Raw genomic sequence first — 22,393 nt, forward strand, 5'->3', positions numbered from 1 at the left:
CGAGTCACGCATTTCCGCAATTCATTAAAGGAGCTTGCACACTGTCCGTAACCCCGAAAGAAAAATTCCCATAAAGGACGTGATGGATTTATTGTTATCATTTGTGTTACATAAGACTAACATGTCCTCGTGACTGCTGACAATTGAATTCTAATTACGCGTTCACACGGCCTAGAATTTTAATCTGTATGCAAACAGAACGTTGGCTACAAGACCTACATTTTCTGTTTACAAAAGACTTTATAACAGACTAACACTTTAATATCTGATTATATGTGTCTCGATATACTCTGTACCCTAGACAATAGTCTATACTCTGTAGCCTATAGGCAATAGGCTACTATGTCCATCAAATAGCTATAAAAACGAAAGCAGGGTTCGCACTCCAAAATGCAGAATTTATTATTCTGTTAATGTTCTTACATTTTCTTTTTCTTTTATTACGTTTCTAGATATTTTTTTCAAATTAAAGTCTACAAGTCGTAGGCTATTCCTCACAACCAGCGTAGAGAGATAATGCAATGTTTACTTTGCGCACGACACACAAAAACAAGTCTCACTTTTTCTATTGTCACTGGGAAATGAATAGTTTCTTGTGTCTCCCTCTGCACTCGGAGCAGAGAAACACACTTTGGTCAACCATCGGGAGCAAACCTTTTGATGCAATAGCCTACATTTTGCACTCATCAACCCCCTCAAAGATTTAGTATTTTTCGAGAGCGCGTGGAAAAAGAGCAGTGTCACGACGATTCATGAATAGACAATAACTTCTAAACCAGAATCTTCAAAACACTGGAATGTTACGTTAATACTTTCCTGTCATAGTTTTCACTATCATGCCTACTATTTATAGGCTGGCTGTTTGTCCTTAACAAGCTTAACAAACTCCTTTTTTATATTTGGGATATCCGAGTAAAACTGTATCTACTGTATATAATGAAATGCTAATTGTAAACAGATGAAACACGGATATTTATGTTTATTGTATCATTACAATACACAGTGTGGCCCCTACTAAAGTGGTAAATTCTCCTGTACTGGGAACAGTTGACGTCACCTGCGTGCAGAAGTTGAGCACGCAATCCCCGTGCTGTCCCTTGTTGCCTAGTTTAGTTAGCTGTCTTGATAAAACCCAAAGGCTGTTTAAGAGCGAAGACGTTGGTAAGATAATAACTCCTACTAGCATGAGATAACTAGAGATTTATGCACAGTGTATACTGAAATGCGCTACCAAAATAAATACTTTGTAGAGATCACGAAGCCAGCCAGGTTAGCCTACTAAATTAGCTAGCTTTACAGTAGCAATGCTGTTAAAGTCTGTCAATTTTTGTTTGTGTCGTTTGATGTCTGGGCAGTTTGTACTGAAAAGATACAAACGTACTTTAGCTTGTTAGCTATATATATATATGTATTATATTTTTAAGATTTAGGGGTAAGGGAGTCAATGAGCAATGAGAGCAAACGACAGGGATTAGCTAACTCTAGCCATGGAGGAAAATCTCTGACAAACCCTCCTGCGTTGCTAGGTAACGGGACTCCCAGCAACAGCGGGTGAGAGAGGAGCTAATCTAAGCTGGTTAAAACATTAGCGCAGTTGGCTAGAGACCTAGCCTGCTTTGTGTTGATTTACTATGGATTCAACACACCGTGCATAGTAGTTCGAGATCCTTTTTGACTATTTATTCAAATTAAGTAAAATTACACAGACACATACGCAAATACATGATATGTGTGCAATGTGTTTTCTCTATAGGGTAGTGCCATCATGCTGGTCCCCATATTCACCCTGAAGCTAAACCACAAGATTAACCCCCGCATGGTCACCATGGGGAAGTTTGACGGCGTTCACCCCTGTCTAACTGCTGCTACACAGGCCGGGAAGGTATAGTTACTACTAGGGCCTGGACCCTGTCTTGTACCAAGGCATCGATGTGACACCATCATACACACTTAGTGTATTCCAGATGTATTCCCCAACAGGAAAGATGATGTTTCTGTCTTGTCAAGTCGAGACTCTCTTCCTCTTCACCTGGTCTTTCCAGGTGTTCATCCATAACCCCCATACACGGGGCCAGCGGCAGGCAGCCCACAGGCTGAGTCAGAGCACCCAGGACTCGGACATCTCCCTCCTGAACATCAACCAGGCGGTCAGCTGTCTGACCTCGGGGACACTAGGACCCAGCACCACGGGAGACACGCTGTTAGTTGGATCCCAGACCAACCTGCTGGCCTACGATGTCCACGACAACGCAGACATCTTCTATAGGGAGGTGAGGAAACGAATCTAGGGTCGACCTTTGACCTGTTGAGCGGAAGCTAGCTATACACATGGTGTCTTCAGGTTACAGCAAAGGTATATTGTCTTGTGTTCTCTGTTATTTCAAGTTCTCTGGCAGCTAGTCTTTACATATTACATCTTTACAGTCAAGGTGGAACATGCTGGGTTTGTGTGTCCTCTGAAATGGGAAGGAATCCTTCCCCGAGCTCTCTAACCCCCCTCTTCCTCTCTGCTTCCTGTGAAGGTGACAGACGGGGCCAATGCCATTGTCCTGGGGAAGCTGGGAGACATCAAGTCACCGTTGGCTATTATCGGGGGGAACTGCGCCCTGCAGGGTTTCGACTACGAGGGCAACGACCAGTTCTGGACGGTACAAGCCCTGTTGTTTTACTCCCAAACACGGTGTCAAATGCGATCCGATTGAAATCCGGACATCACATCTGGACAGTTTGATCGTTTCCACACGCATCACCGAATGTAATTCTTCCCCGAAGCAATTGTAAAGCGCTCTCGCAATTGGCGCCTGTTTCGAATGTGATTCCGCTCGGTGACGACCCGTGTGTCCGTGGTCTGGCGTGCAGGTGACGGGGGACAACGTGAGGTCGCTGGTGCTGTGTGACTTCACCGGCGACGGGAAGAACGAGCTGCTCGTCGGCTCTGAGGATTTCGACATCCGAGTGTTTCGGGAGGACGAGCTGGTGTCGGAGATGGCGGAGAACGAGGTACTTCTGAACCCACAGAGCCGTCCACAGGCCCCAAACATGCTGTCCTCAACCATCTGTGTCTTGCATCGGATAATGAGGCTATAAGACGCGCGTATATACTTCAGAATTACATGTAGCCTTCGTTTGAACAAAGATGCACTTTCAAGAGGAGATTGTAAAGAAGTAGTCTTTGTAGGCGTTGCTATCACATGGTGTTTTTGATGGGGTGAATATGTAGTGACCAGCCTCCCTCCCTCCCTCCCTCCCTCCCTCCCTCCCTCCCTCCCTCCCTCCCTCCCTCCCTCCCTCCCTCCCTCCCTCCCTCCCTCCCTCCCTCCCTCCCTCCCTCCCTCCCTCCCTCCCTCCCTCCCTCCCTCCCTCCCTCCCTCCCTCCCTCCCTCCCTCCCTCCCTCCCTCCCTCCCTCCCTCCCTCCCTCCCTCCCTCCCTCCCTCCCTCCCTCCCTCCCTCTCTACCTCCCTCCCTCCTCCACCCCCAGACGGTGACATCCCTGTGTCACATGCACGGCAGCAGGTTTGGCTATGCGCTGGCTAACGGTACGGTAGGGGTCTATGACCGCACCGCCCGCTACTGGAGGATAAAGGTACTGCAGTTAGAGGCTCTATAGACCAGTCACTGTAGTCCAGTCTACCCACTGTACTGTACCGATGTATACAGTCTGCTGCTAAATGTTAAATGTGCTGTGCTCAATGTGTTAGTGAACTCTGTGTGAAAGGAAAAGGGACATTACTGTTCCGTGTACGCATCTTCTTCTGTTTGGCTTTTCGACAGACTTGTTTATCAGTATTCTGTGTTTATCACCTGAGTAACCTCCTCCTCCTTCCAGTCTAAGAACCATGCGATGAGCATCCACGCTTTTGACCTGAACGCAGATGGGGTGGTGGAGCTCATCACAGGCTGGTCCAATGGCAAGGTAGTACCCTCCACCCTCACCCCTCCACCCCCCCCCCGCTCTCCTATGAAGTGTTGAATGGATGCTTTCACCCGACAGCACAGAACAAAAAACCACATTGACAAGTAGACTATCCATCCACTCAAAACAAGGGCAGGGTTCCCCTCACCCCTCCCAGTGTTGGTATTCCTCGTCAAACTCTCCCTGACCGCTGGCCGTTTCAGATCGACGCTCGGAGCGACCGGACGGGAGAGGTCATCTTCAAGGACAACTTCTCGTCGGCGGTGGCGGGGGTGGTGGAGGGCGACTACCGCATGGACGGACAGATCCAGCTCATATGCACCTCTGTGGAAGGAGAAGGTGTGTGTGTCGGTGTGTGTGTGTGTGTGTCGGTGTGCGCCAGTATGTTTTGCTTTCACCTTGAACCAGCCGTCTCACCTTAACTTCAACCTGCTGTTGTTTGCTATGGTTGTACTCCAGTACGGGGCTACCTACCGGCCAGTAAGGAGCTGATGGGCAACCTGATGGACTCCAGCGTGGAACAGGATCTGATCAGAGAGCTGAGCCAGCGAAGACAAAACCTTCTGTTGGAGCTTCGCAACTACGATGAAAATGCCAAGGTACACACACACACATTACATTGACATTTATGCATTTAGCAGACGCTTTTATCCAAAGCGACTTCCAAGAGAGAGCTTTACAAAAGAGCATAGGTCACTGATCATAACAGCGAGGTAGCCCCAAACATTGCAAGCAGCCAAAAGATGAAGCATACATTGTGAAAAACCAAATAAGTGCCAAAGGGAAGAACCATATAAGAGCATGCAGTTAAACAAGTTACAATTAAACAACATGAAACCCAAAAAGTGCAAGAGTGTACCTGTAGAAGAACAATCAACACACACATGCGTATGTAGGTACATACAGAGGTGAAGAGAAATGAATGACAACCCCTGGTTCTAAGTGGTCGGAGGGTTTCAGGCTGTTGCAGGCTCGTCGGAGGGGGACAACCAGATGGGTGTGATCCCAGCCAACACCCAGCTGCAGACCGCCCTGTCAGTCAGACCGGCTACGGAGGCCCAGAAGGCTCACATAGAGCTCAGCATCTCTACACCGAATGGTAATATGACAAACATATGAAATCATATCACAGTGCAATTGTGTGTTTGTGTGTGTGTGTGGTGTACACATCATCTTGGTGACAGTTCCCGCCCGGATCTAACATGCTCCCGTGACCCTTCCAGAGACCATCATCCGGGCAGTACTGATATTTGCCGAGGGCATCTTTGAGGGCGAGAGCCACGTGGTCCATCCCAGCGCCCAGCACCTGTCTGGCTGCGTCAGGGTTCCAATCACCCCCCCCAAAGACATCCCCGTCGACCTTCACATCAAGGCCTTCGTCGGAGGGAAGAACAGGTGGGTTCGACTCACCTGAGGTGAGCGGCAGCAGTGAAAACAGCTTGGTTGTCTCCTCCTTCCTGTCAGCTGCACTTCCTCAAGAGGGGAGTAGACCAGGTTAGCCAGATTTGGTGTCTCCATCTCCATTTACATTTAGTCATTTAGCAGATGCTTTTATCCAGAGAGAATACTTACAGTAAGTACAGGGACATTCCCCCTGAGGCAAGTAGGGTGAAGTGCCTTGCCCAAGGACTCAACGTCATTTGGCACTGCCGGGAATTGAACTAGCGACCTTCTGATTACCAGCCCGATTCCCTAACCGCTCAGCCACCTGACTATGTACTGTTAGTACTCACATGTGTCTCCATCTGAGGAACCCCACTGACACGGTCTCTCCCCTGCAGCACCCAGTTCCACGTGTTTGAAATCACACGGCAGCTTCCTCGCTTCTCCATGTATGACCTCACCAGTGACCTCACCTCCGCTGCCCCGCCCACTGGCAGAGTCCACTTCAGCATCAACGACAGACCTCAGAGAGTACGCTCTAGCAAACCTTGATGTGTTTTATTTGTATTTTTATCTATTGTAAATTTTTCAGCAATTTTCTGCTTTATTGGATAGAGACGTAACCTTTTTTGGAGAGATTGGGCCTTACCGGTATGCTGTTTTGTTGTCTAGGATAGGGACACTTTAAGATAGCCAGGAAAAACAAGGGAGAGAAATAATGCAGCAAATGGCCTGGGCTGGAATCGAACCCGGCACCGCGGTACGGCCTCAGCCCATGGTACCATCTGTCTGTCTCTCGGTAGGTCACCAAATTGCTCCGGTAAACCCTGGGTGTGTCATAGTGTGTGTGTTCTGGATGTCCTCCTCAAGGTGGTGATGTGGCTAAACCAGAACTTCCTCCTGCCCGAGGGCATGGACAGTCCCGAGGTGACCTTCTGCTCCCTGAGGGGAGGAGGGCTGCTGACCGTCAGCATGGCGTCTTCTGGACAGGTAGGTCACGGTGCCCCTGACCACACTACCAGGCACAACATCTCCACCCCAGGTCATGTGACCACCTGCTCTGATGTCCAAACCAGATAACTCTGAGCACGGACGACATCGACCTAGCGGGAGACCTGGTCCAATCCCTGGCCTCGTTCCTGGCCATCGAGGACCTGCAGGCGGAGGCCGACTTCCCAGTCTACTTTGAGGAGCTGAGGAGCACCCTAACCGAGGTAGGAGCCCCACCTGGTGGCCGAACTGTGGAGAAACACCTACCACAGCCTACCTCAGCTTCACAACGATCTCTGAATCACTGCTCAGAGGAGGAGAAAGTGTTGTTGCCTTGGTTACTCCACTACCTCAGTCCTCTGGCTTAAAACGTGAGGTTGAGGAGTCTCTCTCTCTCTCTCTCTCTCTCTCTCTCTCTCTCTCTCTCTCTCTCTCTCTCTCTCTCTCTCTCTCTCTCTCTCTCTCTCTCTCTCTCTCTCTCTCTCTCTCTCTCTCTCTCTCTCTCTCTCTCTCTCTCTCTCTCTCTCTCTCTCTCTCTCTCTCTCTCTCTCTCTCTCTCTCTCTCTCTCTCTCTCTCTCTCTCTCTCTCTCTCTCTCTCTCTCTCTCTCTCTCTCTCTCTCTCTCTCTCTCTCTCTCTCTCTCTCTCTCTCTCTCTCTCTCTCTCTCTCTCTCTCTCTCTCTCTCTCTCTCTCTCTCTCCGTCTGCTCCGTCTGCTCCGTCTGCTCCGTCCGCTCCGTCCGCTGGTTCACCGTGTTCCCCCCCACCGCCGTGTCCCAGGTGGATGAGTTCCACTCGGTGCACCAGAAGCTGACGGCGGCCATGGCCGACCACTCCAACCACATCAGGAACATGCTGGTGCAGGCGGAGGACGCCCGTCTGATGGGAGACATGTGAGTGGTGCTGGCAGACCAGAGATCCCCCAACCCCCAACCTGAGAGCATCCTCCCTCGACCCCAGAACAGAGACCTTTCACCTTCACGGTGTTGTTAGAAGTTGTGAGACAGAATATGGGACTCGTGTGTGTGTTATTGTTTTGTTGTTTATTTAGGATCCCTATAGGCCGATGCCGTAACAACAGCTAGCCTTCCTGGGCTTTGACGCAAAAAGCATGCATTTAAAAAACAATAAAATAATTACAAGTGTGTGTGTGTGAGGTGGTGTCCGAGTGAGGGGTTTGACCTGCGTTTCCCTCTCTCTCTGGGCGTTCCAGGAAGACCATGAAGAAGCGCTACATCGAGCTGTACGACCTGAACAGAGACCTGGTCAACGAGTACAAGATCCGCTCCAACAACCATAACGCCCTGCTGGCTCGACTCAAAGCCGTCAACCAGGCCATCCAGAGGGCAGGACGCCTCCGAGGTGTGTGTGTGTGTGTGTGTGTGTGGATATACAGGGAAGTGAGAGAAGCGTTGGTCTTCGAAGCATGCCTTTCATCAGTAAACACACACGTCCGTGCAGTAATCTGGAATACTCTCCCTTCTCCTTCCCTCCCTGTTGGCCCCCTCCCTCCTCCCAGTGGGGAGGCCCAAGAACCAGGTGGTCGCCGCCTGCCGCGACGCCATCAAGAACAACAACGTCAACGCCCTCTTCAAGATCATGAGGGCGGGCGCCTCCTCCACCTGAGCACACGGCACCACCTGGTGGTCAGGAGGGGCGGCGGCCACCGAGGGAGACGACATCACAGGGAGGGGATTGCGTTCTCACAGCGGGGACAGCTGTACACACAAACGCCCACGTCTGCAGATAGAAACGGGTTGTATAGGGGCGACGCGGCTCCCCTCAGCATGACCCCGCCGTCCTGCACAAAGCCTATAGAAAGTTTACACCCACTTTCAAAACATTCTTTTTCCAACCTTACAGCCTTTTTTTCCCTCGCAAATCCAAATGGGGTCGTGTGTGTGTGTGTATGCGGACAGGGGTAGGTCGTTTAAATCCACATAGCAGTTAGAAGGTAAGGTTTTCAGTGACCTTTTGTGGGCTCTGCGTAATGAGTGATGGCACCAGACCTTAACAAGAGACACCTGGTTGGGGGGGGGGGGGGGGGGGTGCAAGGCTGTAAAACACAGGAAGGACATACGAGGAAAAAACTGGCATAGCCATTAGCTCATTCCTGGCCCTCACAACACATGCATATCTGAACTCTGAGGAGTTTCCCTTCTAAACAGACGTCTCCTGTGTCCTTCTGAGAGGCTGGCGTGGAGTGTAGAGGACTGGGCGGGGGGGGCGGGGGGGGCAGGGGGGGGGGGGGGGCGTCACAGCCACTCTCCAGCTGGGGTAGCCATACGTGTGTGTGTAGCCAAAGGTAACTGCACTATATGAATGTTAACAGGGACCAGCAAAGGCTGAGATTTGTTTCCTTTTGTAGATTGTAAATAGTGAATTTGTGTGTGTGCCGAGAATAATGTAATTTTCAAAAATAAATTCGTTTGTGTGTTTTACTGGTTTGTGTCTTTCATCGTGTACATATACAGGCCTTATCCAGCTTATGTTAAATGCCCCTTTTCCTGGTACAAATCGTTTTAAGTGAGACCAGAGCTATAATTGCTGCCATGTACTATAGGGCTGGGGGATATAGGGGCTGCTGATCTGTAACATGTCTCTTCCATCAAAGGACTTATATGAGTCTGTCCAGACTCTGGACTATTCTTCTCGGGTTTTTTCAGTTTTCTCCCGTCTTGTCCTTCTGTTATTGCCTCCATCTCCTCCCCCTCTTTAGATTCCCTCTGCGTCTCCAGTTGCTGCGCTGGCATCTGGCTCCCGGCTCTGCTCCAGCAGACTCCCATTGCGTCACGTGGGCAGAAGGAAAGTAGCTCTGTAAGTGGTGCGCTTTGCCAATTATGCACGTTTCTTTCAAACTCCCAATAACTCGTAAGTGACTCTAGTTTCGTGCCGACATCTGAGACATAAGGACGTCCAGGGTACTTATTCAATAACTACATAAGCTTATCTCAGTTTTGTTTGTGCTTGGAAGCCAGAGCTGACTGCAGTTTTGGTAAAGAAACCAGATGTGCGGGATTGGCAGCATCCATGAGTGGCTCCTTTGACAACGTTTCTCGCTCTTGGTAAGTGGCACTAATTCAAAAACATTCTTTACATTGACAACAACATAAACGGCTGCACAAAATGTCATTCCGTGGTCTGTCGTCAGGTCAAAAATATACTTGTAATACTGCCGAGTGCCAATTACTCATGGAGTACGAATGAAGTAAAAAGAAGAAGGAAAGAAACTGGATCCGTAGTGTATTCAAAGTTGTGTTCTAAACTGCTGGGACTGTTTGTGGAGCTACGAATTATTTAGTTTGGATGAAGAAATAGGGTGCTTGTCATCCATGGAAGGATCGATTAATGGAGGAAGGTAATCAACAACATGCATATATGTTTGACTAGAACACTATGTCCCATACTGTAGGCAAGACTATAGGGGAGCAGCAAGTAATCCAATGTACCTTACATAATGCCCGACACGCCCCCTTTTTACAGTTGATACACAATTGGAATCATTAGGGGAAATCTGAGTTTTCTCTGCAGGGTCGAATGGAACAGTTTGCATCGACATACCAAAGGGGATTACACTTTTAGACAGAGAATTTCAGAAAACGTTTCTATCAATGCGAGGGGGTGTGTCAAGGAAAATAACTGTCTTGTGTACATTTTCTTCTATGAAACAGTTGGACCTTCTGCCTTTTACTTGAACAATTAAACAGTAATGTTTCTGTAATGATGAACTTTTATAAACAGAAGGTATGTCACGAAAAAAACTGCATTTCACTCAAAGAGCAAATGGCAGGATTTTCAGTAAAACAAGGAAATTGAAACTGCGGAGTGTATACCTTTTCTACACACCTAATCAGCTGTCTTCCCCACGCTAATTCATGTTCTTCGTTTTCCAGGAGTGGAGAGCCCCATAAGGATGGGCGGAGGGGAGGAAACCCTCAGACAGACCTATAGATAGACGACAGACAGAAGTCCACCTGCAGTTCAGAAGGACACTGTTCCGTAACCAGGTCATGATGAGGAGGGTCCACGTCAAGGGGGATGTGCTATGCACCTTGCTGCTGCTGGTGGTGCTTTGTGTGCTGCTCTATGCCCACCAGGGCCTCAGCCCCTCCTGGGAGTGGAGCCTCCAGCTGTCCTCCCCCAGCTCCAGAGCCCTGCTGGGAGCCCCGTCAGACCCTCAGGGGGCGGACTGCCCCCCTCCAACCCCTCAGATACCCTCCCGCGCTGCCAGCCTGACGCCCAGACCAGAAACAAGCCCCAGGCCGTGTCCAAGCCCAAACAGGCCAAACCCAAAGTCCAGTCCAAGGTTAAGTCTCAGGGGAAGTGGAAGGGCAAAAAGGGGGCGCCGACCAAGCCTTCGGCTGCTGCTTTGCCCACCAGGCCTCCCTTTGACTTCCAGGCCTACCTGAGAGAGAAGGACCACAGGAGCTTCCAGCTCCTCATCGACCAGCCGGAGAAGTGCTCCGTCCAGGGAGGCAGCGCCCCCGACCTGCTCATTGCCGTCAAGTCCGTGGCAGTCGACTTCGACAAGAGGCAGGTGGTGCGTCGTACGTGGGGTCAGGAGGGGGTTCTGGGGGACGGGGTGACCGTCCGGACTGTGTTCCTCCTGGGCGTCCCCAGCAACCAGAGTGCCCTGCCTCTCTGGGACCGGCTGCTGGCCTACGAGAGCCAAACCTTCAGAGACATCCTGCTGTGGGACTTCCAGGACACCTTCTTCAACCTCACTCTCAAGGAGACCCACTTCCTGCAGTGGGTCAACACTTCCTGTCCCGGCGTGCGCTTCATCTTCAAAGGCGACGCCGACGTGTACGTCAACGTGGAGAACATCCTGGAGATGCTGAAAGGTCAGAGGTCGGACACCGACCTGTTTGTCGGCGACATCATATTCAACGCCCGGCCGATACGCCGGCGAAGCAGCAAGTACTTTGTGCCGGAGTTCATGTACGGAGGGTCGATGTATCCGTCCTATGCTGGGGGCGGGGGCTTTGTCATGTCTGGCTTCACGGCCTGCCGCCTCTCCTCCGCCTGCCAGCAGGTGGAGCTGTTCCCCATCGACGACGTGTTCCTGGGCATGTGCCTGCAGAGGATCGGCCTCAAGCCCACGCGCCACGAGGGCTTCCGGACCTTCGGAATTGTGCGGCCCTCCGCCGCGCCCCACCTGCAGGTGTTCGACCCCTGCTTCTACCGGGAGCTGATGGTGGTGCACAGCCTGACGGTGCCGCAGATCTGGCTGATGTGGAGCCTCCTCCACGATCCTAAACTCACCTGCCACTCGCGTCTGGCCCCTACACCCTGGCCCTTCCAGTGGAGGAGGAAGGGGTCACCCACGGCTGGGGCCTCCCGGAAGCCGGAGGACCACGAGGAGCAGGATTATGGGGTACGAGGGGACAACTACAAGGTGTTTGTAAAGCATTGAGGCCCTGCTAGGGGAGGCCCGGGAGGTGAGAGGCAGAGAGGAAGGGGGACGAGGTGCAGGGAGGGAGGGGGGCGAGGTGCAGGGAGGGAGGGGGGCGAGGTGCAGGGAGGAAGGGGGGCGAGGTGCAGGGAGGAGGGGGGACGAGGCCCAGGGAGGAGGGGAGACGAGGCCCAGGGAGGAAGGGGGACGAGGTCCAGGGAGGAGGGGGGTCGAGGCCCAGGGAGGAGGGGGGACGAGGTCAAGGGAGGGAGGGGGACGAGGTCCAGGGATTTAGGGGGGCGAGGCCGAGGGAGGAAGGGGGACGAGGTCCAGGGAGGGAGGGGGGCGAGGTCCAGGGAGGAAGGGGGACGAGGTCCAGGGAGGAAGGGGGGCGAGGCCGAGGGAGGAAGGGGGGCGAGGCCGAGGGAGGAAGGGGGACGAGGTCTTGGGAGGAAGGGGGACAAGGTCCAGGGAGGAAGGGGAACGAGGTGCAGGGAGGAAGGGGGACGAGGTCCAGGGAGGAAGGGGGACGAGGTGCAGGGAGGAAGGGGGGCGAGGTGCAGGGAGGAGGGGGGCAAGGCTCAGGGAGGAGGGGGGACGAGGCCCAGGGAGGAAGGGGGACGAAGTCCAGGGAGGAGGGGGGGCGAGGCCCAGGGAGGGGCGGGGGGGAATGATGGTGTGAAGGTACGCAATACTGCAAGGGATTCAATGCTGTGAAAGACGTTTGGGATTTCAAATGGCTTGAGACGGGAATACTGAAAGGGAACATTTGGTACTGTGAACTAGGTACAGCATGGAGGGGCTTAGTCATGCTTGAAACTTCATAGCTGTGGTACATTCTCATGCTTCCCACTGAAAATATTTACTGCTTTACTGGTTGCATATACGGTATCCATACACAGACATTTCCATTCTAGAATGTTAGAAGTGACCTCAAACTTTCTACTTTTCTTAGTAAATTAAATGTAGTTTTATTTAGCTTGATAAGTTTTATTTACTTAGTTAAATTAACTGTAATGCTAAGTTTGTTAAAGGAGGTACACTCCAACATTTTCCTTGCTTTTCCTATTAGCTCAATACTGTGTTTTGTCCCATGACAGAAAATCATAATGTCTTTTTGTAATAGTATTGTCTGTAATTGTAACTTGGGGGCAGGAAGATATTTCCTTACATTTTCCCAAGTATTTTTTTGTTTTATATAACATCAAAGTACACATTGAATTGGGCTTGTTTTTATATAAATGCTGTGACTTTCCAAGCTCTGCATCTAATCCACGAGCAGTGTTAACAATGCTAAAAAACTTCAACATAAATATTTCAAGAACCGTAAAGTGGGTTTTTAAACAGTTGGAAAGAATCGCCATGATGAACTCCTGTAGGAGAGTTGTAGGTTTATGGACAGAAATTGCCTAAGTAACTGAGTCGTGAGTTTATTGTTGTGTTTTGTATTTGCCCAGCCACGCAGCAAATCTCCTTAAAGAATGTGACGTCAAAAGTTGATGCTGGACTGTATTGTAGAATGTGTGTGCGAACACAATTGTCAGGATTGGAAGAAATTAAGAGCCAATTCCATTTCTGTATTGTACATGGAATGAAACATATTCAAGGGTATGCAGCTTTAAGACTGTCACACACATGAAGCAACATGCCTTGGATGGAACTCCTTAGTAGATCCTGTTCTGAAGCCTTGCCTGAATGCTCATGAATGTTGATACGTTTTTACTTCACTTTCTCATCGACGACAACGACAATCAACCACCCTAGTAACGAACCAGACCTTAGAAACCTGGCCATGTATGGTGTTGTGCTTTCACTATCATGGCAAGTCAACAGACTGTTCTTTGACAGGGTTATCCCTGTTCAAGAAGATATCCCTAAGCTGTGAGGTCGGTCTTGAGGTCTGAGTCTAGGTCTCTTGTTTGCCTCATCAACAATGCTGTCACTGTGTGGAGGCGGATCCGCCAAACCTCTAGCTGTACTAGTCAGAATGCTGTATGTAGAATTATAAAGAGATCACAGTGTGTATTAAATCAGTTTTAACCTCAGTGGGGGAACAGGTCCGATGAGAAATCAAGGTGTGCATGTGTTGTCTTCATAAAGAAATCCAAACAAACACATTGTGGTTGTCATGTGACTTGTGATGTTTTATTATCACATCCAGGTTCAATTCTGTATTGTTGTAATTTACACACAGCAGGAGATCTTTTAACTCGTCAAAGACCAAGTAGTTGAGTTTGGGTAAATTCTCACCAGCCAATCACAGCTTCCCGGTAGCATGATGCAGCCCGCCCCTCCCACTCTCCATCACCAAGGTTATTGCTGTTTTTAATACATGCTTGTAAATACTAGGTCTACATGTTTAAATGTATACAAGTAACCAAAAATATCAAACACATTCCACTGGATGTAATTCACATGTTTAATCAAGGAGAAATCTCCCATTTCCAGAAATGGGTGGGATAGAAGTGGTTCCACACAAAAGCTTTAAGGGGCAGGGCCGAGGTAAACATACAATATAAAGGTAGACAATACATAGCATGAATATGAACATTACACTCAATTTGTCCATTTGTTTTTTACAATGTGATTGGACATCATTCACTCAATCATTCCAATGCAAAAATAAGAGAGGACATCAATCAGCCTATTAGACGCGAGCAAAGCAGTCAGCTGCTCCAGGCAATTAAAAACAAAAAGGATCTGATATGTCCACCTGAGTTTGGGCTAACAGGCCAACAGCCCAGCAGTCAAGCTAGCAAGCTCTCATCCACTCTCAGCAGTGACCTCCCCATAACATTGCCTATGCTGCTGAACGTGCACCAGAGAGCTCTCATCCACCCAGAGCAAGTCATCAATGCTACACCAGAACAAGACTGAACTCATATTGTAATTGCAACTTTGACATAGCCCCTGTGTCTAACCCAGGCCATGAAAGGCAGGCAAATGTTCCCCCGAAAATGTGTAGCCCTAAAATTGACCCGTGGTCCCACTGTAGTGGACATGTATTGACCATAAGGGCATGAAACAAAACCCTATTTGAGCCTGGTCCCTTCATGACTGAGTTAGACGCCACGAGAACAGCCCGCCCTGTGTCTGGGGTGACAGCAGGACGAACGGGAGACGGCTCGTGTCATCTTGACGCGCCGTCATACGCACGCAATGCAGTTTAGTCGGAATCATGTCGAGGAGGGAGGGAGGGAGGGAGGGGGAGAGAGCGAGAAAGGTGAAGACAAGGTTGGTTTGAGATGAGGCACAATGTTAAAACAGCTTCAGAGCTTTTTTTCTTCTTTTTTTTTTTTTTTTTTACTTCTTCTCCTTGTTTCTTTTTCAAGGTATACAACTTGCACAAAGCAAGGGACAATAACATCACTATCAACAATATACAGGCTTGTCATAGCAAGTGAGAATAGAACAGAACACAACTAAGTCCCTCTGAGCTCCCGCCTCCGCTGTCCCCCGGCCGGCCGGCCTGTCCGTCATAGTGGTCACGCTCACTAGAGAGCAGGGAGGGAGAGGGAGGGAGGCCAGTCCCAACTGTCCTGTCCCCTAGAAGCAGTCTCTGGTCACACAGGTGAGTAGCCAGACCAGGTGAGTAGCCAGACCAGGTGAGTAGCCAGACCAGGTGAGTAGCCAGACCAGGTGAGTAGCCAGACCAGGTGAGTAGCCAGACCAGGTGTCTCCTGGGCCGGACCCACAGAGTACCCTCAGCTTTACCAGACAAGACGAGGGAGACCAGCACACTGACTATTTACACATCTATACATCATCATTATCATGAGAGTGAGCTGGAAGAGCTGCAGCTGCCTCTGCTTCCTGTCACCTGACGCAAGGTGCCCACAGATCTACAAAACAAACACACCCAGAGCAGGGAACCACGTCTCGAAAAGGTGACCTAGTACAGGTGAGGATCTTTCGGCCAGGCAGGGAATGTCTTTAACCTACCCCGTGGGCGGGGGGTCGAGCTGAGGCGACAAACTAAAAGCAGTCTGGAGGAGGGGAACCACCGGCGGGAATAAAGGTCTTTGGCTAAATGTTTGGCAATGCAACGAAACCGAAAGGATGAAGCGCGAGAACGGCGATGGCTTGAGCGACAGTACCAGATTGTCGCCGATGGACGCCAGCCGGTACACAGACATATCTAGAGACAGAGAGACAGCCAGATGGAGAGACGGGATGAGAAAGGGGTGGTGTGGAAACGGGGCTTTACAAGTGACGAGACAAGATGGAAGACGTAGACACACACACACACACACAAACACACACAGTGCTGTCGGCTCTCCCTTCAATCCTCTGTCATATCAGAGCCTGAACACAACCTCAGAGGAAGGGAGACAATGGTCAAGTAGTTTTAGTGCAAATGGTTAAACCAATGTTTCTATCTTGCCTGAAAAAAAAGCACAAAAAAAAAAAGCATAACTCATATATGCCAGAAGCTGGCTTGTGGTGTGGACTTGGTCATGGCATAGGTGTCTGAACCTGGACGTGTTTTGAGTGTGTGTGTTCGTGGTGAATATGCCAAAACCCAGCCCTCGCAGCATGCAATACATACAGAGCCCCCGCACAAGCCAGTTTGGGCTTCAACACGCTAGGAAAATCACCTGTGGTCATGCGTGGCTGAGGGTCAGGCGACATGCGTGGCTGTGTGTCTGCAGACAGGTCTGTGTGTTGTGTGTTGGTACAGAAGATGGATAAGCTCGTCTCCACGATGTGTGTAACATGAACGTAGTGGTGAAAGGATTGGAATCTCAGGATTAATGTAGCAGTGTGAGAGTGTGTGAGTGTGTGTCTTTTATGCAATAAAAGTCTGTAAAATGTCAAGTTAAAGTCAGTTTAAAAACAGCAACATGCATGCAGGTTCTCATGAGTGTAAGCAAATGTAGGTTTGTGTGTGTGTGTGCGTGCGTGTGTGTGTGCATGCGTGCACTAAGCATACAAATGTTCATGGATGAAACACTGCCAACATGTGAACTAACAAGTTCTGCTGATGGAGATGATCAAGGCTGCAGGAGGGGGGTCAGGTGGGGGTTCTGAAGGCCTTAGTCCTGGAGGCTCCAGCTGGGTTGATGTGGTGCTGTTTGGGTCAGGTTGATGTGGTTCTGTTTGGGTCCAGTTGGGTCAGGTGGATGTGGTTCTGGTTGAGTCCAGTTGGGTCAGGTGGATGTGGTTCTGGTTGATGTGGTGCTGTTTGGGTCCAGTTGGGTCAGGTGGATGTGGTTCTGGTTGAGTCCAGTTGGGTCAGGTGGATGTGGTTCTGGTTGATGTGGTGCTGTTTGGGTCCAGCTGGGTCAGGTGGATGTGGTTCGGGTTGATGTGGTGCTGTTTGGGTCCAGCTGGGTTGGCAGTGGTGGTTATCAGTGGACACTGGTGTCGGCTCGTGGCAGGCTGCTTGTTCGAGGGGCTCCATACAGTGTCACTGACGCTATGTGGTTGTTCTGCATCACCTGAAACAGCAACAACACAGCATGTCAGTATCAGCCAGAGGGACCTAGAGGTGATTGTAAGCTAGGAGGCTGTCCTGCTAGTTGGTCTCACCTCAAAGATCATCCTCTGCAGGCCGAAGCAGAAGGTGGAGCCGAACGGGTTGGTGTTGTTGGCTGACGAGGACCTGCCAGACAGAAACACCCACACCATCACACAGCTTCAGAAACACCCGAACCATCACACAGCTTCAGAAACACCCGCACCATCAAACAGCTTCAGAAACACCCACACCATCACACAGCTTCAGAAACACCCACACCATCACACAGCTTCAGAAACACCCGCACCATCACACAGCTTCAGAAACACCCGAACCATCACACAGCTTCAGAAACACCCGCACCATCACACAGCTTCAGAAACACCCGCACCGTCACACAGCTTCAGAAACACCCGCACCATTACACAGCTTCAGAAACACACGCACCGTTACACCATTTCAGAAACATCCACACATCATAGACTTGCAAGGTTCATGTAGCTGTTGGCATGTTAGCACGTAGAACAACATCACAGTGTGTAGTACTGTGGTTAGGACAGCTAGCGTGTTAGCATGTAGAGGAACATCACAGTCTGTAGTACTGTGTGTAGGACGGCTAGCATGTTAGCATGTAGAGGAACATCATAGTGCGTAGTACTGTGGTTAGGACAGCTAGCGTGTTAGCATGTAGAGGAACATCAGTGTGTAGTACTGTGGTCAGGACAGCTAGCGTGTTAGCATGTAGAGGAACATCACAGTGTGTCGTACTGTGGTCAGGATGGCTAGCGTGTTAGCATTTAGAGGAACATTAGTGTGTAGTACTGTGGTTAGGACAGCTAGCGTGTTAGCATGTAGAGGAACATCACAGTGTGTAGTACTGTGGTTAGGACAGCTAGCGTGTTAGCATGTAGAGGAACATTAGTGTGTAGTACTGTGGTTAGGACAGCTAGCGTGTTAGCATGTAGAGGAACATCACAGTGTGTAGTACTGTGTGACTGGACGGTTTACCGGTGGAGGACGACAGGTTTCTCCACTGGGTGTCCTAGCAGCTCCTGAATCTGATCCCACTGAGGACAAGGGCAGGCCAATGCTTTATTGTGATGCATTACAACAATATGATGTGTGACCACATTCTACCCAATTAGCAGCTGTGTGTGTGTGTGTGTGTGTGTGTGTCACCTTGCTGTAAGTAGTGAGGATGCAGTCCTCCCTGTGAGAATCAGCTCGTTCTAGAACAAAATGAGCAGAAGGGAGGGAGATTCAGGGTACAGTCGCCACCACAGACAGACAGAGAGGGGAGACCTCAGGCAGGGAAAGAGACACTCACCTTTTTTGATTACCAGTGGAATCTTGAAGTCACATCGATGATATCTGAGGGAAGATGAGATACAGGAAGACATGACACGTCTAAAAGAGAAGGACAGATGGATAGAAAGAGTGGGATAGAGAAGGAGCGAGAGAGATAGAGAGACAGTGGGGGGGGGGGGGGAGGGAGAGAGAGAGACGTGGAGGAAGGAGAGAGGGAGAGACAGGGAGACCTACATGTTGAAGTTGTAGTGACCGGGAAAGTTGGTGTGGAGGACAAACTTCTTCACCAGCTGAGTGGTGGAGTCGAACAGGATATCCTGGGGAGGCCAAAGACACCAAACACTGAGCAGAGCTCAAGGAACATCCTGCACATTCTCAGCAGGCATTGTGCGGTACGTACCACTCCCAGGGTAAAGTAGTTGAAGAAATAGTCGTTGCATTTGGACGGAACCTGCTTGTGGGGCGAGGGGGAGTGAATCTTCATCTACGCCAGAAAGAAAGAGGCCAGGGTTAGAGACGTCCACCCCTACTGAAAGACGGCAGGACTGAGGAGTGCAGAGACGGGAGAGTGAGAGTGGTCCCCAGAGAAGAGAGGATGACATCCAGACCTTGTCTTCAGACTTGTAGAAGACTTTGTGAGGAGAGCCCAGGGCGCTGAGGACATCCTGGCATGAATCTCCAAAGTAGATGCTCCTCTCCATGGCCCGCACTTTGGCGTCTGCCATCACCCCAGGGCCACAGCCTGCTCGTGGACACACACACACACACACACACTTCAGCTCCACGGCCAGTCCACAGGAAACACAAAAACGCGTGTACCATTTCCCCCATGTCTCTGATTGGCCGGGTGATAAACGACCTGCGGTGAGGAGGCGGAGTCTCAGACCCAGAGGCCCCGCCCCATCTCTCAGCACATCCACACACTCTGCGTACACGTTTCCAAAGAAACAGGCCAGAGGCATCGCTGGAGCCCTGAAAACAAGAGTTAGGGTCGGATTAAGAGTGTGCGCCCGCACGCGCGCGTGTGATCTGCTGTGGCGTCATGCAGGTTGTTGCCAGTGTCCGTGTGTGTGCGTGGGGTCTTGCCTGGTGTCCTGCAGGTTGTTGCCAGTGTAGATGTGCATTCTCTTTACGGTGGCACCATGGGGTATCTGCAGGGAGGCCAAGCCGAGGGCAAAGTTAGGCTGCCAATGCAAAACAACTTGGGGTAGGTGGGTTGTGCGTGCGCGTGGTTTTCTCAGTGAAAAGGCACGCGCACACACACACACACACACACACAGAGAGATCGGGTTAGCAGCATCACAAATCATGACTGATGAGCTGAGTCATTTCAGCCTCAGACACAACCATTGAAACAGTGTATTCATGTTAGACATTGTACATTTGCAGTAAAAAGATGCCCGTCAAATCCCCAGGTCTCACTTCGTATTTTGGAGCTTCGTTCCACGAGTCCAGTTGGAAGGAAAAGGACAATCCTCTGAAGTTCAAGTGAAAGAGCTGCTCGGCGGCATTGTACACTGTAAGAGGACACGCAAACACACACACACACACGGAAACACACACACAGTCAGAAAAACACAGACACACACATACAGCAAGAACTCATGAAAAAACTATCTCGCTGACACACCCTGTCAGAAAAGGTAGTTACTGGTGTGTGTGTGAGAGAGGTGGAGGGAACTTACCTCCAGGGTGTGTGGCTCCAAATGATTGGTCTATCTGCTCTATGGTGGGGGCTATGGCCTGAGAGTTGAAGTGGACTCCACTGCAAGCAAAGAGAGACACAGCCAGTCCAATGAGACACGAGGTAGCAGGACATACGTGTCACTGTGTGTGCGTCACATAGATCCCAAATCTCACGCACCAGTATTTCAATTTCACCTTGCTGAGGTCGTAAACTTCAACAACCTAGGCAGATACAACACAGGGACACAAGGTTAGAACTTTCTGGCTATTTACCCACCCCACCCCACCCCAACAACCCCATCTCTCCTTCGCATACCTTCAGCCTCTGGTTGCAGGCGTCGAACAGCAGTTTGATTCCATCCTGAGTGAGGTTGAGGATGAGGTCATGACAGAGTGGGGTCTGCAAGAGCCAACAACACACAGGCGAGCAAACAGGGAAGGACAGACAGAGAGAGGGGACGATTACTAATGACACTGAGCAACCCCCCCTCCCCCTCCCCGTCTACCTTAAAAAACACATTTGTCTTGCTGCCAAAGGAACGTTGTTTCTTTGTGGCTTTGCTTGTGCGTAACTCAAGCAAGTGTCTTACCTGTTCACTGTAGAGCACCTGAACGTTCTTGATGATGCGGCAGTGCTTCTGAAGAATGGAGATGGCTTGGGCCAATGGCATCCCTGGGACAAGACCCCCACAAAGGCTATTAGTCAACTCAGGCTCCCCCTCACACACATAATGGTGGGTTACTGGATAATAGGCAATGTTCTTTAAGCTCTTCAAGGACCTGTTTGAACCAGTAGGTGTACATCTTACATACCACACAAATGCACCTGCCTTAGCATCAGATTAAAAGTGGAAACCGACATAAATGTTGTCACAGAACATCAGTCAGCCAAGGCTCGTCGTAGGCAGGCCAGCCAGGCTGACTCACTCACCTAATGCGAATTCCCATTGTTCATTTCCAAGAGATCTCTCAGGAACCACTTCCAGATCCAGCATTGGCGAGGAAGGAGAGTGACGGACACCGCGTGTCTCTTTCTGGGCCACGGCTGCACCTCTCTCTCTCTCTCTCTCTCTCTCTCTCTCTCTCTCTCTCTCTCTCTCTCTCTCTCCTATCCTGACTACAGTCTCCCCTTATATCTCAGTAACAACTACACGGCCTCTAAACAACATCAAGTTGATGTCACAGTACAGAACACTAGTTTACGGACATAAAACACCACAGATTCACCAAACGCCGTGAACTGCACAACCAGTGTAAACGTGGTTTTCACACAACAGCTTACTTAACTCATTACAGTTAATGTCACCATGCTCATGGACAAGTGATCTTTACTGACATAGCCAACTTTGCTAGCAAGCTAAGCTGGTCTGCTAATAAAAGGATTGCGTAACGAACTTGAAACACAAAGGGACTAGCTAGCTATATGTCCCATTCAACGTGACAGAGTTAGCTACAGGGTATTACACATCAGTCAAATACGCAATTATAATGGCAGGACACATTTGTTGCTGGCTTCTTACTATAACTATATTTAAAAAATCCCACAACTTGACATCACGAGACTCATCAGGCTTCAACAACCTGCAACTGCTCTGATAAGCCACTAAGACTGACAAGCAAATGACTGTCTAATATGTATGTTAGCCAGCTCACGTACTTTTTTAGGTCGATAACAAACACAAACCTTCTCTTCAGACAACACGTATTGTCTGCGACCTGTAGCTAGCTATGAATACCGTCTGTATGGAAGCCTTTCCAGTAACGTTAGCAGATAGTGACATGAACATTCAAGCACAATTTGAATGAATTAAACATCTCTTCAAAATGAAGAATAATCTTATTCTTGGCAAGTCGTCACTGCATAATAAACAAAGTACTTCCAAGGCCCGTTAGTTAACGCCAGTTACTAGCTACGCTACGTTGGCAGGCTAGGTCTGTGTCGTTGACGTTGGTGTTTTTCTTTCTTCCCGAGCTTTCAAGCTACCTTGCTAGCAAATATATAATATAATGTAACCGTTAGCTAATGTTTATAGCCTCACTATTAAGACAATGTCGACTGAATTCCTCTTAGTTTGAAGTGTCTTCAGTATCATTTGAAGATAAAGGACTAGCTTGGACACTCACTGAGCAAACAACGGCAACTTCCATCAAAACAACCAGCATCAGCTGATAATTGTACTTCCTGTGCGGCGCAGACTGGACCGTGTGGACTGAAGCGGAGGTGTTCCGTCAGGATAGGCGTTCCGTGAGGATAGGCG

General features: G+C 49.9%; 3 protein-coding genes across 4 annotated transcripts; 2 read left to right on the plus strand and 1 right to left on the minus strand.

Moving 5' to 3' along the window:
* The first annotated feature begins 1,029 nt into the window (after positions 1 to 1,029).
* Positions 1,030 to 8,501, plus strand: bbs2 (Bardet-Biedl syndrome 2). Its single transcript, XM_084673092.1, has 17 exons — positions 1,030 to 1,161; positions 1,754 to 1,882; positions 2,043 to 2,270; positions 2,523 to 2,648; positions 2,860 to 3,000; positions 3,480 to 3,584; positions 3,828 to 3,914; positions 4,118 to 4,253; positions 4,374 to 4,513; positions 4,875 to 5,013; positions 5,138 to 5,309; positions 5,696 to 5,828; positions 6,168 to 6,287; positions 6,374 to 6,511; positions 7,066 to 7,178; positions 7,499 to 7,647; positions 7,805 to 8,501. Exons 2-17 carry the CDS (start codon positions 1,766 to 1,768, stop codon positions 7,909 to 7,911), a joined length of 2,151 nt encoding a protein of 716 aa, XP_084529218.1. The 5' UTR covers positions 1,030 to 1,161; positions 1,754 to 1,765; the 3' UTR covers positions 7,912 to 8,501.
* Positions 8,502 to 9,159: 658 nt separating this feature from the next.
* Positions 9,160 to 11,701, plus strand: b3gnt9 (UDP-GlcNAc:betaGal beta-1,3-N-acetylglucosaminyltransferase 9). Its single transcript, XM_084671735.1, is given in 3 exon segments — positions 9,160 to 9,350; positions 10,179 to 10,473; positions 10,476 to 11,701. Coding segments are annotated over 2 exon segments (1,404 nt in total). The 5' UTR covers positions 9,160 to 9,350; positions 10,179 to 10,295.
* Positions 11,702 to 14,085: 2,384 nt separating this feature from the next.
* On the minus strand, positions 14,086 to 22,357 carry phaf1 (phagosome assembly factor 1). Of its 2 annotated transcripts, none has more exons than XM_084672623.1 (16): positions 21,067 to 22,357; positions 20,726 to 20,808; positions 20,452 to 20,535; positions 20,314 to 20,357; positions 20,135 to 20,214; positions 19,872 to 19,966; positions 19,536 to 19,633; positions 19,309 to 19,421; positions 19,058 to 19,191; positions 18,850 to 18,933; positions 18,684 to 18,766; positions 18,469 to 18,512; positions 18,321 to 18,370; positions 18,150 to 18,208; positions 17,213 to 17,285; positions 14,086 to 17,121 (listed from the first exon to the last, which is right to left on the minus strand). In XM_084672623.1, the coding sequence occupies exons 1-16, from the start codon at positions 21,128 to 21,130 to the stop codon at positions 17,032 to 17,034; spliced, it is 1,278 nt and encodes a 425-aa protein (XP_084528749.1). In that variant the 5' UTR covers positions 21,131 to 22,357; the 3' UTR covers positions 14,086 to 17,031. The 2 variants fall into 2 exon arrangements, with proteins under 2 accessions (XP_084528749.1, XP_084528750.1); XM_084672624.1 differs by having other exon boundaries at positions 19,536 to 19,600; positions 21,067 to 22,356.
* Positions 22,358 to 22,393: the final 36 nt, after the last annotated feature.

This window comes from Hypomesus nipponensis, chromosome 14 (genome assembly GCF_054491055.1).
Source record: "Hypomesus nipponensis isolate SF chromosome 14, ASM5449105v1, whole genome shotgun sequence".
NCBI lineage: Eukaryota > Metazoa > Chordata > Actinopteri > Osmeriformes > Osmeridae > Hypomesus > Hypomesus nipponensis.